At 50.2% G+C, this 16,537-nt stretch overlaps 1 protein-coding gene across 1 annotated transcript; it reads right to left on the reverse strand.

Moving 5' to 3' along the window:
* Positions 1-9,325: 9,325 nt before the first annotated feature.
* ccl19b (chemokine (C-C motif) ligand 19b) lies at positions 9,326-16,030 on the reverse strand. The gene is made up of 4 exons (XM_055632083.1): positions 15,802-16,030; positions 14,010-14,136; positions 12,759-12,854; positions 9,326-10,937 (listed from the first exon to the last, which is right to left on the reverse strand). The coding sequence occupies exons 1-4, from the start codon at positions 15,860-15,862 to the stop codon at positions 10,931-10,933; spliced, it is 291 nt and encodes a 96-aa protein (XP_055488058.1). The 5' UTR covers positions 15,863-16,030; the 3' UTR covers positions 9,326-10,930.
* Positions 16,031-16,537: the final 507 nt, after the last annotated feature.

Genomic DNA, 16,537 nt, shown 5'->3' on the forward strand with positions numbered 1-16,537 from the left:
GAGGTTAGTTTAACCTGGCATCATTTTGAGAATGCACCTTGTGGACCAAAGGGCCTGTTCCAGTATGATAGCGGCATGCAGCACGGAAACAGGCCCTTCAGCCCAACTAGCCCACGCTGACCAAGATGCCCCATCTACACTAGTCCCACCTGCCTGTATTTGGCCCATAACCCTCCAAACCCGTCCCTAAGTGGTGGCCGTGGTAGCGCTGCTGACTCACAGTGCAAGAGCTTGTATGTTCTCACCGTGACCTGCGTGGGTTTTCTCTGGGGACTCCGGTTTCCCTCCACATGATCCTAGTGTGTGGGATAATGCTAGTGTACGGGGTGATCGCTGAAACCCTTGAATGCCGGGGTTACTTGAAGTTAGAGAAATGAATATTCTTACCGCTGGGTTGTAAGCTGCCCAATCTTGTCAGTCAGGGAACTGTGTGTGGAAGTGAGTATGAACGGAGCCCAGACCATCGCACAAACCAACCTCCCTCCCATTGACTCCATCTACACCTCACGCTGCCTCGGCAAGGCCAGCAGCATCATCAAGGACCAGTCACACCCTGGCCACTCCCTCTTCTCCCCTCTCCCATCAGGCAAGAGGTACAGAAGTGTGAAAACGCACACCTCCAGATTCAGGGACAGTTTCTTCCCAACTGTTATCAGGCAACTGAACCATCCTATAGCAGTTGTGAGCTACTATCTACCTCATTGGAGACCCTCGTCATATCATTAATCGGCCTTTCCTGGACTTTATCTTGCACTAAATATTATTCCCGTTATTCCCTTTACCATGTATCCGTACACAGTGGATGGCTCGGTTGTAATCATGTTTTGTCTTTCCGCTGACTGGTCAGCGCACAGCAAAAGCTTTTCACCGTACCTCGGTACACATTATGTCAAGGGTCAAGTGTGGCTTTTCCCCGGGTGCTCCGGTTTCCTCCCACACTCCAAAGACATACACGTTTGTAGGTTAATTGATTTTGGCCCAAATTGTACATTGTCCCCCGTGTGCAAGTTAGCGTTTATTGTACGGGTGATCGCTGGTCAACATGGACTGAAGGGCCAATTTCCGCGCTACATCTCAAAAGCCTAAAGCAAGGTCTAAAGTCCAGTGTGGTTCATGGTGGTGCAGATATAGAGTTACTTCCTTACAGCGTCAGAGATCTGCGTTCGATCCTGACCATGGGTTTTGTCTGTATGGAGCTTGTATGCTCTCCCCATGACCCACATGGGATTTCTCAGGGAGCTCCAGTTTCACTCCCACACTCCAAAGACCTACAGATTTGTAGCTTAATTGGCTCCGGTTTCCTCCCACACTCCAAAGACGTGCAGGTTTGTAGGTGAATTGGCTTCTGTAAATTGTCCCTAGTGTGTAGGACGGTGTTAGTGTGCGGGGATCGCTGGCCGGCGCAGACACGGTGGGACGAAGGGCCTTTTTCCGCACCGTATCTCTACACTAAACTAAACTAAACTAAACTATCCTACACACTAAGGACAATTTACAGAAGCCAATTCACCTACAAACCTGCACGTCTTTGGAGTGTGGGAGGAAACCGGAGCAGCCGGAGAAAACCCATGCGGTCACGGGGAGGACGTACAAACTCCGTAAAGCCTCACCCATAGTCAGGCTCGAACCCGGGTCTCTGGCGCTGTTAGGCAGCGACTCTACCGCTGTACCACCATGACGCAGATTTAAATTTTGTTTTACTATTGTTACGTGTACTAAGGTACAATGAAAAGCTGTGTTTTGCAGGTTATCCAAACACAAGAGTGAAAGTATTTGGTCTTGAACTCCTTTTTTGTTATTCCAGGGGAACTTGGCGCGCTGTGGAGATGACTAACACCTATTCATTATTTGAAATCAGCGCTCAACATGCTAGGGTTTGTTTCTCGTGCCTCGAATCTCTAGATAAGTTATGATTTCCTTTACCGGCCGTCGATCAATGGGCCCAGCCCAGTTCTCAGGCCGGTGGGGATGATTGATTGCCTGTCAGAGTTATTGTGTTGGAGCTGAGCAGATCTGCCCAGAGCTGGGAAACCATCCAACACTTACCGCATTGTGTAATCTGCAGTCCCGATATTACTTCGGAACAGAAGTCAAGTGGTTAGGAAAGGTTTAGAGGGATATGGGCCAAACGCAGGCAGGTGGGACAAGTTTGGATGCAGAAAGACTGTACATGATTACAATCGAGCCGTCCACAGTGTGCAGATACAGGATAAAGGGAACAGCATTTAGTTCAAGATAGGGACTCTAATGAGGTAGACGGGAGGTCAGGGCCGTTCTCTTGTAAGTATGTTTAGTAGTAAGAACATTTAGTGGCCAAGTATTCACATACAAGGAATTTGCCTTGGTGCTCCGCCCACAAGTGACAACTTGACATACAGTGACAGTTACGAATGACTCAGTAAACATTAAACATTAATAATAATAAAACATTAATGATAAAACACCATTGATCACGCATGTGAACCAACCAAATACCAGAACAAAGGGAGGCTACATATCTAAACTAAACATAGACCTGTTGGTTATTTGGCTTCTGTAAATTGTCCTTTGAGTGTAGAATAGTGCCAGTATACCAGGTGATTGCTGGTCGGTGGAACGAAAGGCCTGTTTCCATATTGTATCTCCAAAGTTAAAACTAACTCAGTGGGCCAGGCAGCATCTGTGGAGAACAAGGATAGGTGGCGTTTCACAGAGTGCTGGAGTAACTCAGCGGGTCAGTGCAGCATCTCTTGAGGATAGGGATAGGTGATGTTTCGGTTCGGGACCCTTCCCCAGACTGATGCTGAGACTGGGTGGAGGTTTCCAGCTCCCACCTCCTTCTGCTTCACCAGGAGCCGAGTGTTTCCATTATGTCAGCGAGTGAAGAGGTAGAGAAGAGGTTTCCCTGTAAATCCTCCTACCCTCCCCTCAAAAGGGCAGCAGTTTTTTTAAGAGATACAGCATGGAAACAGGCCCTTTGGCCCACTGAGTGCACGCTGACCATCAATCACCCGTTCACACAAGATTTTTTTAGTTTAGTTTTGTTTATTGTCACGTGTGCCGAGGTACAGTGAAAAGCTTTTTGTTGCGTGCTGACCAGTCAGCAGACAATGCATGATTACAATCGAGCCGCCCACAGAGTACAGATACAGGATAAAGGGAATAATGTTTACTGCAAGCCAAAGACCTGTAACTAGACCATTAAAGATAGTCTGTGGGTCACCAATGAGGTAGATGGTAGTTCAGGACTAGTTGTTTGTAGGATGGCTCAGTTGCCCGATAACAGCTGGGAACAAACTGTCCCTGAATCTGGAGGTGTGCGTTTTCACCTCTGTACCTCTTGCCTGATGGGAGAGGGGAGAGGGGAGAAGAAGGAGTGACCAGGGGTGTGACTGGTCCTTGATGATGCTGCTGGCCTTGCCGAGGCAGCGTGAGGTGTAGATGGAGTCAATGGAGGGGAGGTTGGTCTGTGTGATGGTCTGGGCTGCGTCCACAATTCTCTGCAATTTTGTGCGGACTTGGACGGAGCTGTTCCCAAACCGTGCTGTGATGCATCCTGATAAAATGCTTTCTACGGCGCATTTGTTGGTGAGAGTTGGGGACATGCCGAACTTCTTTTGCATTGCTTTTGTGGACCAGCATGTGCAGTTCCTTGTGTTTATTTTAGTTTAATTTAGAGAAACAGTGCTGAAACATGCCCTGCCGAGCCCACACCGACCAGCGATCCCCGTACATTAGCAGTAATCTACACACGCCAGGGACAATTTACAATGTAATACGCCAATTAGCCTACATACCTACGCGTGGGAGGAAACCGGAGCTCCCGGAGAGAATCCACCCAGCTCACGAGGAGAACGTACAAACTCCGTACAGACAGCACCCATAGTCAGGATCTCTGTCACTGTGAGGCAGCAACTCTGCCACTGTGCCGCCTTTAAGTACAAGGCCCGAACATGGACTTGAACCCTGGACCCTCGGGTTAAAAGTCTGATGTTCTACCGACTGAGCTATTCGGGTCCTGTGCCTCCACCTTTGCAACCCGAACCCCATCAACCCTCTGACACAGATATTTATAGCTCTCTCTGACACACAAGGGAGAGGGAAGGCAAGGCTATCAGGTGGAGATCACTAACAAGCTTGTTATTGCTTGGCGCAGCGTTTTGATGTGGACGGGTGGAGAGGGCTGAAGCTGAAGTCCATGTCTGAACAAGATAGCACTTGTGACCATAAAGCAATTCCCTCTTAATCTGGCTCCTGATTAAGAGGCTTTGCTGTGATAGAGGTACAAAGCCTGCCTCACATCCAGCCCTGTCCCTGTCCCATTACTAACACCACTTAGCAGGCTTAATGGCTTTATTGCTCTGCGATTTCTTCATCGGCCTTGAAGTCATGAAACTGGAAGGAGCGCAGAGAAGACTCACCAGGATGTCACCGGGACTAGAGGGCCCTATATACCCGCCACCCTCTGAGTGACAAAGTTGCCCCTCAGATTCCTTTGACATCTTTCCCCTCTCACTTCAAACCTCAGGTGGTGCAGCGGTAGAGTTGCTGCCTCACAGCGCCAGGGACCCGGGTTCGATCCTGACTACGGGTGCTGTCCGTACGCAGTTTGTACGTTCTCCCCGTGGCCTGCGTGGGTTTTCTCCGGGTGCTCCGGTTTCCTCCCGCACTCCAAAGATGTACAGGTTTGTAGGTTAATTAGTCAGAGGTAAATGTAAATTGTCATAAGGTCATGAGGTCATAAGTGATAGGAGTAGAATTAGGCCATTCGGCCCATCAAGTCTACTCCGCCATTCAATCCTTGCTGATCCATCTCTCCCTCCTAACCCCATTCTCCTGCCTTCTCCCCATAATCTCTGACACCTGAACTAATCACAAATCTACCTAACTCTGCCTTAGAAAAATATCCATTCTTAGCTACCACAGCCTTCAGTGGCAAAGAATTTCACAGGTTCACCACTCTCTGACTAAAGAAATTTCTCCTCATCTCCTTCCTAAAGGAACGTCCTTTAATTCTCCCTAATGTGTGTAGGATAATGCTAATGTGTGTGGACCGCTGGTTGGCATGGCCTCAGTGGGCCGAAGGGCCTGTTTCCTTGCTGTATCTCTAAACTAAACTAAACTAAACTAAACTATGTCCTTTGCTTCTTGATTCCCCTACTCAAGGTAAAATGCACGCACTCAAATTATTTCCTGCGGGCCCTCGAGTCCTGGCAACGTAAATCACCTCTGCACTCTTTCCAGCTTAACAACATCTTTCTTATAGCTTTACCATAGCAGGGCGACCAAAACTGAATGCAATACTCCAATTGCTCCTGGATTTCGGGACATATAAACACTCTTAACCACACCTGCCCACGTTTGGCCGCCCTGTCCGTTTACCTGTCCCATGTCTTTTAAATCTCACTATAGAACCTTTCAACTACCTCCTCTACCAGTTCGTTCCATCTACTCACCACCTAGTATGGACCTGGTGGGCCAAAGGGCCTGTTTCCTATGTGTATAACCCTATTAATCTTTTTCCATGATAATCATAGTCATTAGTGTGTGGAAGCAGGCCATTCATAAGCCATCTATTTATTTATTTATCTATCTATTTATCTACCCATTTATTTATTTATTTATCTATCTATCTATCCATTTATTTATTTATTTATTTATTCACCTGGCTATTTATTTATTTATTTATTTATTTATCTATCTGTCTATTAATTAATTTATTTATTGTTTATTATTTATTTTTTATTAGAAGCAATTGTACAAAAAGAAAGTAATCGACATAACAATTTTCGTACTGCTTCAGTTTTTAACATTTTATGGACTAATAACTAGATCGGAAAAAAAAGAAAAAGCACAAAAAGGGAAAGAAAGAAAGAAGAAAAGAAAAATAAAATAAAAAAATTATAAGAAAAACATACGAAAAAGAAAAAAGGAAAAGCCCAGAACTAACGAAGGAGTGAAAGGAGCAGAGATATATCCCCCACTGCCCTTCCATATGCCCGCTCACCCGACCCTAGCGTTGGTTTTGAGTTTGTGTTCAACCATTATGTTGTAGTCCATAAGTTATAGGAGCAGAATTAGCCCATCAAGTCTACACTGCCATTCAATCATGGCTGATCTATTCTCCTGCCTTCTCCCCATAACCTCTGACACCCGTACTAATTAAGAATCTATCTATCTCCACCTTACAAATATCCATTGATGGCCTTCACAGCCTTCATTTCCACAGATTCACCACTCTCTGACTGAAGAAGTTCCTCCTCCTCTCCTTTCTATAGGTACGTCCATTTATTCACAGGCTGTGGCATCTGGTCCTAGACTCCCCCACCAGTGGAAACATCCTCTCCGCATCCACTCAATTCTTTGGCCCAACTTGCCCACACCAACCAACATGTCCCATCTCCACTAGTCCCGCTCCTGCGTTTGGTTCCAAACCTGTCCTGTTTACGGGTTGGAGGTCTTGCTTCAGGTCAAGTGTCGTAACCCCAACCTGATGCCATCAGCCCCTTTCACTCTCTTGTTGCTCATCTCCACCTAAACCCCATCAGTCCATAGCTCCCATTTCTCCCTATCTTCCCATTCCTGCCGGCGACTTCAGGAAGCATGGTGGAGTGCAAGCCCCAGTCAGCATCAATGGTGCTGAAGGTAGACAAAGATGCTGGAGTAACTCAGCGGGACAGGCAGCATCTATGGAGCAAAGGAAATAGGCCACGTTTCAGGTCGAGACCCTTCTTCAGACTTCAATGGTGCTGAAGTGGAAATGATTGAGAGCTTCAAGTTCCTCGGTGTTAATATCACCAGCGATCTGTTGTGGACCAACCACATTGGAGCGACAACCAAGAAGCCGCAACAACGCCTCTACTTCCTGAGGTGACTGAGGAAATTCCCCGTGTCTCGAGCGCCTCTTACAAACGTCTACAGCTGCACCATAGAGAGCACACTGTCGGGTTACATCACCACTTGGGTTTGGGAACAGCTCTGTCCAAGACCGCAAGCAAGAAATCACACAGTTGTAGATGTAGCCCAGTCCATCACACAGACCACACTCCCCACCATTGTAGATGTAGCCCAGTCCATCACACAGACCACACTCCCCACCATTGTAGATGTAGCCCAGTCCATCACACAGACCACACTCCCCACCATCGACTCCATCTACATTTCACGCTGCCTTGGGAAAGCAGCCAACATAATCAAAGACTTATCCCTGTCCCACCCCGGTCATTCCTTCTTCTCCCTGCTCCCGTCCGGCAAAAGGTACAGAAGCTTGAAAGTGCTCACCACCAGACTCAGGAACAGCTTCTTCCCCTCTGTTATCAGGCTTCTGAACTGTCCTTCCATAAATAGGGTGTTGTCTCAATCTTCCAACCTACCTCAATGTGGACCTTAAACCTTTTTTAAAATCTGCACTTTACCTGTAACCGTATAATGCTGTAACACTATATTCCGCCCTCTGGAGATTTTCTCTTTGCACTGCCTGTTGTATTTATGCATGGCTTGAATATTCTCATGGTTTGAGTGGGTGGATAGCAAGCTAACAAAGTTTTTTCACTGTATCTTGGTACAGATGACAGAAATGAATGAACGTCAATCCCCCAGGATGAAGGGGCCGTCATATGTTGATAGAACGGAGCTACTGGGCTTGTATACGCTGGAATTCTCAGAGGGCAGTGGAGGCCGGTTCTCTGGATTCTTTTAAGAGAGAGTTAGATAGAGTTCTTAAAGAAAGTGAAGTCAAGGGATATGGGGTGAAGGCAGGAACGGGGTACAGATTGTGGATGATCAGCCACGATCACAGTGAATGACGGGGCTGGCTCGAAGGGCCGAATGGCCTACTCCTGCACCTATTGTCTATTGTCTACACTAGCTTTGAACGGTACAACACGGTGTTAATTGCTGAAGGACTGATTGCGAAGATTGATCGACTGTTTAATGTGAAAAGGCATTGAGCAACATATCCGGAACATTTCAAATCCTGTTGATTTTCAGTGGAATTCCTGATCTTTCAGTCCTCCCCATCCCAATTTACTGCAAAGAAGACAGCTGTTTACCGCTGCCAATGTTGTGATCTCACATCAAGAGTTCAGTCAGTGTGCACGCTACCACTCAGTGTGCTCTCAACCATGACTATTAATAATAATTAATTTATGGTGTTGATTTGTGTATATTTATCTGCCTCTTGTTCCATTAATGAGTCTACAGCGAATAAGAATTTGATTGTTCCATTGCCGGTACACACGACAATGGGCGTCACGGTGGCGCAGCGGTAGAGTTGTTGCATCAATGCGCCAGAGACCCGGGTTCCATCCTGACCACGAGTGCTGTCTGTACGGAGTTTGTACGTTCACCCCGTGACCGCGTGGGTTTTCTCTGGGTGCTTCGGGTTTCCTCCCACACTCCAAAGACGTGCAGGTTTGTAGGTTGTAGGTTAATCAGCTTTGATAAAGATTGTAAGTTGTCCCTAGTGCGTGTAGGACAAATGTTATTGAACGGGGGGGGATTGCTGGTTCGGTGCAGACTAGGTGGGCCGAAGGGTCTGTTTCCACGCTGTATCTCTAAACTAAACTAAACAATTCAGAAACACTCAAGAGTAAAAGGATGTAGCTTTAGGAATGAGATGAGGAGGAATTTCTTTAGTCGGAGTGCGGTGTATCTGTGGAATTCTTTGCCACAGACTGCAAAGGGTAGTTTCAAGGCGGAGATTGACAGATTCTTGATTACTAAGTATATCAAAGGCTATAGGGAGAAGGCAGGAGAATGCGGTTGAGAGGGAAAGATGATTGAATGGTGGAGTAGACTCAATGGGCCGAATGGACTAATTCTGCTCAGATGACATGAACTTACGAACAATTGAACATTCTTGAATGGGAGAAAGACCTAGCCTTAAAGTTACATCCAAAAGACCTCTCTGTCAATGCAGGACTCCCTCATCGCCATAGTCTAGTTTAGTTTAGTTTAGAGATACAGCGCAGAAATAAGCCCTTCCTCCGAGACCACGCCGACCAGCGCTTCCCGCACACCCACACTATCCGACACACAAGGGACATTTCACATTTATACCAAGCCAATTAACCTGCAAACCTGCACGTCTTTGGGATGTGGGAGGAAACCGGAGCACCTGGAGAAAGCCCGCAAGCCACAGGGAGAACGTGAAAACTCCCCACAGACAGCACACGTGGTCAGGATCGAACCAGTGTCTCTGGCGCTGTGAGGCAGCAGCTCTACCCGCTGCGCCACCGTGCCTTGGAAATACAAGGTGCTCTTTTCAAAATTGCCCAAATCCACCTTTAAGCCCCCCCCTCTTTCGCAATGAAAAAACAACAGAATCTCCACCACAAATTGGAAATGTTAAATCAGGTAGTTTATTCATATAAGCAGTCTACAATGTTTATGATTCATGAAAATAAGAGCGACAAAGCATATATTACAAATGCAAAAAAAATAAACAAAGATCATGCCAGTTCCTGTCGTTAAATTTCAACTTTAACAAATACAAAGTGTTTTCCTGAAACTTATTTCTAGAAAATTCAATTTCTGAATTGACATCTGCCCTCCATCCCTGATTCCCAAACCCTCTGACCCTTGACCCAAACCCTCATCCCTGACCTTTGAACCATTGCACAGGCCATCGCCCCAGTACCTCTGACCCAACAAACCCCTGGATTCTGAGGAGCACCTCTTTCACACCAAGGGTGGTGGGTGTATGGAACGAGCTGCCAGAGGAGGTAGTTGAGGCAGGTACAAGAACAGCATTTAGAAGCCAGGCACAAAATGCTGGAGTAACTCAGCAGAGGGCAGGCAGCATCTCTGGAGTGAAGGAATGAATGACATTTTGTGACCCGCTGAGTTACTCCAGCATTCTGTGCCTATCTTTGGTGTAAACCAGCATCTGTCGTTCCTTCCTAACCATTTAAAAGAAGCTGGGGCTGGTACGTGGATGAGTATGGTATATCTTATTTGCTTGGACAGCATGCAAATCAAAGCCTTTCATTACACACCGGTACCCGCGACAATAGTGAACCAAAGACAAAAGGACAGGAAAGGTTTAGAGGGATATGGGCCAAAGATGGGCAAATTGGACTAGCTTTGATGGGGCATCTTGGTTGGTATGGACGATTTGGGCCGAACGGCCTGTTTCCGTCTTCTATGACTTCACGGCTCTATATATGGATAGAAGGATATGGGCCAAAGGTGGCCATATTGGACCAGCATAGATGGTCGATATGGACAAGATGGGCTGCAGGGTCTCTTTCCGTTCTATACGACTCGAAGACCATCTTTGGAAGTGTTCCATGCGCCCACCACCCTCAGTGTAAACAACTTGCTCAAACCTATGGATCCGAAATACCAGTCATTGCACAAGATAGACACAGAGTGCTGGAGTAACTCAGCGGGTCAGGCAGCATCTGTGGCGAACATGGATAGGCGACGTTTCACAGAGTGCTGGAGTAACTCAGCGGGTCAGGCAGCATCTGTGGAGAACATGGATAGGTGACGTTTCAGGTTGGGACCCTTCTTCACTGATTGTGGGAGGGGGGGAAAGCTGGCAAAGAGAGGAGGGGCTGGTAGGCTGGTAGGTTGGGGGTTGTATTTGGTAGGCAGATGGGTGGAAGAGAGATTCAAAGACGGAAGCTGTGAGACAAAACGATTGGCGAGTTGCGAAGTGTGCAGACAGAGGACGGAATGAAGGTGGGAGGAGGGAGATATGTACAGGTCCAGGTGGGGCACAGGAGGGGGGGTGGGGGGTAAGGGAAGATGAGGGGGTGGGGAAAAGATCTGGTGGATGAAAGGAGAAGGGAAGAGAAAATGCATTCACATTGTTCTGGGATTGTTTGAGAGAGCCTCTCACAGCGTAGTGAAGATGAAAGACGGCGTAGACTATGCAAGGTCCTGGCGGGAACCATGAAACTTCCTCGCACTCTCACTTCACCTCGCGTCATGCTGGCTTTTATTATCCGCTGGGGGGAAAGATCAAAACGGCACACGTTAGAAGGGGAGGCAGTCACAGGGACACAGAGACACAGTCACAGAGACACAGAGACACAGAGACACAGAGACACAGAGACACAGACACAGAGACACAGTCACAGACACAGAGACACAGAGACACTGTCACAGAGAGTCACAGAGACACAGAGACACAGAGACACAGACACACAGAGACAGAGACACAGAGACAGACACAGAGAGACACAGAGACACAGAGACAGAGACACAAAGACACAGAGACACAGAGACACAGAGACACAGACACAGAGACACAAAGACACAGAGACACAGAGTCACAGAGACACAGAGACACAGAGTCACAGAGACACAGACACACAGAGACACAGAGACACAGTCACAGAGTCACAGAGTCACAGAGACACAGAGACACAGAGTCACAGAGTCACAGAGACACAGAGACACAGTCACAGAGTCACAGACACACAGAGACACAGAGTCACAGAGTCACATAGTCACATTGACAGAGACACAGGGACACAGCCACACTTGATATTTAGTCACCCAGTACGAGAGGACACAGAGGGGGGGAGACACAGGGATCTCCCTGTTGAGACACAGAGACAGAGCCTTTCACAGTCACAGGACACAGATACACAGAGACACAGAGACACAGAGACACAGAGACACAGAATCACAGAGACACAGAGACACAGAGACACAGTCACAGAGACACAGAGACACAGAGACACAGAGTCACAGAGACACAGAGACACAGAGACACAGAGACACAGAGACACAGAGACACGGAGACACGGAGACACGGAGACAGAGAGACAGAAACAGAAACACAGTCAGAGTCATAGCGGGGACTCTGGAGGTCTTCCGTGGACTTTTATTAAGCCACTCTTGATATTTGGTCACCCAGTACGGAGGAGTTAGGGGGGGGGGGGGGATATCTCCCTGTTGGTTTGCTCTTGGGCTTGGCCAAGGTGGCTTGGTCTTGATTCCGTTACTACTCTGTATTTGTGTATAATTGAATAAAAGCATCTTGGATTATAAAAATAATGGGGTCAGACACAGAGTGAAGCTCCGTCGGCATTGAAACGTAGGTGCAGGAATAGGCCATTCGGCCCTTCGAGTCAGCACCGCCATTCAATATGATCATGGCTGATCATCCAAAATCAGTTCCTGCTTATTCCCCCATATCCCTTGATTCCTTTAACCATAAGAGCTAAATCTAACTCTCTCTTGAAACCATCCAGAGAATTTTTCGCCACTGCCTTCAGTGGCACTGATCTACAGCAGAGCATTCCACAGATTCACAACACTCTGGGGGAAAATGTTTTTCCTCATCTCAGTCCTAAATGGCTGACCCCTTATTCCTAAACTGTGGCCCCTGGTTCTGGACTCCCCCAACATCGGGAACATGTTTCCTCAATCTACCTCAAAGACTTGCCTTCCATCACAATGAGGAGGAGATTCACTGTGATGGATGTTTGTATGAGTTGAATTGTTTGTGTGTCTTGTAGGAATTGTTTTGTTTGTATGGCTGTAGAAACAGAGTTTCGTTTGAGCCTCACTGAGGTTCAAATGACATTGAATAAATATTGTATATAGTATTATTGTGTTGTAAATGGCCAGCCGACCCCTTATTCCTAAACTGTGGCCCCTGGTTCTGGACTCCCCCAACATCGGGAACATGTTTTCTCAATCTACCCTGTCCAATTCCTCAAGAATGTTATATGTTTCTATAAGATCCCCTCTCATTCTAAATTCATGTGTGGGTGGGTGTCCCGCCCCCCCCTGGTTATTGACAGGATGTCACCTACCTGGATCCATGGGTCTTGTCAGACCACCTCATCAAATTCTTTACCCAGCGGGCATCGTGTGGGGCACACAGCTTCCTGTTTTTGACCGTGATGAAGCTACAGGAGAGGAGCGTTGTTGGTCAGCATGCTTGATGGTCACTCCTGACAGGCCATGTACCCTGCCCTGCCCCCATCCCCACCCCTCCGCAACTACCCTGCCCCCTGCCCTGCCCCCACCCCCCCCATCCCCCCACTCCCCTCCCCCACTACCCTGCCCTGAACTACCCCCCTGCACCCTCCCCCACTCCCCACCCATCCCCCCCTCCCCACTATCCCCACCCCTGCCCTGCACCCATCCCCCACCCCTCCCCCACTACCCTGCCCTGCACCCATCCCACCCCTCCGCAACTACCCTGCTCTCCCTCCTCCCCCCCCCCCCCGTCCCCTCCCCTCTCTTCTGCTCTCCTCTCTCTTCCTGTCCCATCTCCTCCCCCCCAGTGTGGTCCATGCTCCGAAGAGACCGCATCCCTAGACCTCCCCAATCGACTCTCCCATCTCCTCCCCGTAACCGACCCATCGCCTACCCCCCCCCCCCCACCCCTGTGGTGAGGGGAGGGGAGGTAGGAGAGGAGGGGGAGGAGAGAGGAGGAGCGGAGAGTGGAAGAGTGGAGAGTGGAAGAGTGGAGAGTGGAGGGGAGGGGAGTGGAGTGGAGGGGAGGGGAGGGGAGAGTGGAGTGGGGGAGTGGGAGTGGAGGGGAGGACAGTGGAGGGGGGGGAGGAGAGGGAAGAGGAGAGTGGAGGGGAGGGGAGGAGGAGTGGAGTGGAGGGGTGGAGAGGGAAGAGGAGTGGAGGGGAGGGGAGGAGGGGAGGGGAGGAGAGGAGAGTGGAGGAGCGGGGAGTGGAGGGGGGAGGGGAGGGGAGGGAGGGGAGGGGAGGGGAGGGGAGTGGAGTGGAGGGGAGGAGAGTGGAGAGGAGGGGTGTGGAGTGGAGTGGTGGAGGCGAGGGGGAGTGGAGGGGGGGGAGTGGAGGGGAGGGGAGAGGGGTGGAGGGGAGTGGAGGGGAGTGGAGAAGGGTGGAGGGGAGTGGAGGGGAGTGGGGGAGTGGGAGGGGGGAGTGGAGTGGGGGGAGGGGAGTGGAGAGGGAGGGGAGTGGAGTGGAGGGGAGGGGAGGGGGAGGGGAGAGTGGAGGGGAGTGGAGGAGAGAGAGGGAAGGGGGGGAGGGCAGGATGGGGGTAGAGGATGAGGGGAGGTGGATAGAGCTCTCTCTACTTACACAACGGCTTGGATGCGGCAGCCGCTGCTGCTGCCCTGTACCTTGTAGGCGGCCACGATCTTTCTGGGGATAACCTTGTGGCTCACCTCCAGGCAGCAGTCCATGGCTCCATCATTACCCCAACGCCCTGCCGCAACGAGAGGGAGAAAGCAACATTAGAGGCTGAGACAGCTGGGGGGCGGAGGACGTGTACTAGGGTGGCTCCCTCCCTTCTTTCCTTCCCTTGTCCCTCTTCCTCTCCGCTTCTCCCTCACTCCCTTTGCTTTCACCCCTTCCTCCATTAGTCCCTCCCTCTTCCTCCTTTCTTTCATCGCCTTTCCTCATTCAGCTCTACCACTCCTGTCTTTCCCTTCCTCTTTTTCCCCTCCCCTCCCCCCCCCCTCCCCTCACAATCCTTCCCTCCCCCCTCTCTCCTCCTCCCTCCCCTACTCCCTTCCTCCCCCTCCCCTTCCTTCCCCCTCACTCCCCCTCCCCTACCACCTCCCCCCTCCTCTCTCCCTCTCCCCTCCCCTCTCCCCTTCCTAGGACCCTCCCCCTCCCCTTCCTCCCCTCACTCCCCCTCCCCTCACTCCCCCTCCCCTCACTCCCCCTTACTCCTCCCCTCCCCTCACTCCCCCCCCCTCCCCTCACTCCCCCTTACTCCCCCCTCCCCTCACTCCCCCTCCCCCTCCCCCTCACTCCCCCTCCCCTCACTCCCCCTCCCCCCCCTACCTCCCCCTCACTCCCCCTTACTCCCCCCTCCCCTACCTCCCCTCACTCCCCCTCCCCTCCCCTCCCCTACCTCCCCCTCCCTGCTACCCTCCCTCTATGCAAACACCCTGCAGAAAATTTAAATATACTGTCGGTTGCCCGGAGTTCTTAAATTGAGTCTGAATCAGGCTGTAAATGGCCACACGTTGAGCCGTTTCTCCACAGATGTGCCTGACATCTGCATATACAGTATCTGTGGATGTATCTACAGGTGTATCTGTGGAGCTGGGTGTTTTAACTGTTTTTTACGTTTTTATTTTACAAAATTGAGAAACAAAATTTAAACAAAACTGAACTGAACTAGATGTTGCCCCTCAGATTGTTGTTACAGAGAACTCCTGCTCATGAAGGTTGCAGGAGAGCTAACTATTCCCCCCCCCACCTCAGCCCCCTCCCCTCCAATTCCATGCCCCTGATAGAACAGAACCTCATAGCAGGGACCATCACCTCCATGCCCATTCACAGATGCACGCAGCAGTGACACAGGCCCTTCGGCCCATCGCCCCCGTGCCGACCATCAAGCACCCGTCCATGTGCATCCCGTTCAATTCTCCCGTCAACTCCGGTATTCCACCACTCACCTTCACCCACTTGGGGACAATTTACAGCGGCCCATGTAACCCACTGATCTACAGGGCAGAGGTGGAAACCTGAGCACCCGGAGCAAGCCCACACAGTCACAGGTGGAACATATAAAATCCACACATCCAGGCAGCATCTCGAGATACATCGATAGGCGATGGTTCAGGTTGGGATCTTTCATCAGGAATGATGAACTATCCATGTTCTCCACAGATGCTGCCTGACCCGCTGAGTTACTCCAGCACTCTGTGAAACATCACCTATCTATGTTCTCCAGAGATGCTGCCTGACCCGCTGAGTTACTCAGCTGTGCTCCAAGGAACAGAGCCCTATCCTGCACAACCTCCCTTGACTCCAGACAACACCCTGGTAAATCACGTCTGCATGGCACCCCCACTTCCACTTCCGCAGGACCCCTCAGCTTCCCCTGTACCTGGTCCGCTGAAGGACAGCACCTTACCTTGACTGAGGTGAAAGAGTGCGGTGCAGAGCAGGACGGCGTATTGGATGTGGAGGGTCATGCTGGCAGAGTCGAGTGGCTGGCTGTGGAGATCAGCACTGTGGTGGTCAGCTCTGAGTTCTGGCTCCTGTTTGGTCTCGTTCCCTGGTGATCAGCGCTGAAGCTCTCTGCTCACACACAGGGCTGCCGCCTCTATATATACATCTGCAGAATCCCCGCCACATCAATATTAACCCTTCACTAACTGGACAGGAATATGCCTGCTGCTGCTGCCGATCAAAGGAGATGCATACAGGGAGGCGTGGCCCTGTTGGTTTGTGGTCGGGAAATGTGGCTATCGCTCTTCCCACTTGGCTCCGTCCCAAATCAATGCAAACTGTGCCAGATGATCACTCTAGATCAGTGTGTGGGAGCTGGTTTGTAACATAACAAGAGTGAAGGACGTTCTCCCTGTGGTCTCGTGGGTTTCCTCCGGGTGCTCCGGTTTCCTCCCACATCTCTAAGACGTGCAAGTTTGTGAGTCAATTGGCTTCTGTAAATTTTAAATTGGCCCCTAGTGTACGGGGGGGGGGGGGGGGGGGGGGGGGGACGGGGACGATCGCTGGTCGGCATGGACTCAGTGGGCCGAAGGGACTGTTTCCGCGCTGTATCTCCGAACTAAACTAAACCAGTACAGCACAGCAACAGGCCCTTCAGCCCGCAATGTCCCTGCTGAACATAATGCCAAGGCCAACTC

This window comes from Leucoraja erinacea, chromosome 3, assembly GCF_028641065.1.
Source record: "Leucoraja erinacea ecotype New England chromosome 3, Leri_hhj_1, whole genome shotgun sequence".
Classification (NCBI taxonomy): domain Eukaryota; kingdom Metazoa; phylum Chordata; class Chondrichthyes; order Rajiformes; family Rajidae; genus Leucoraja; species Leucoraja erinaceus.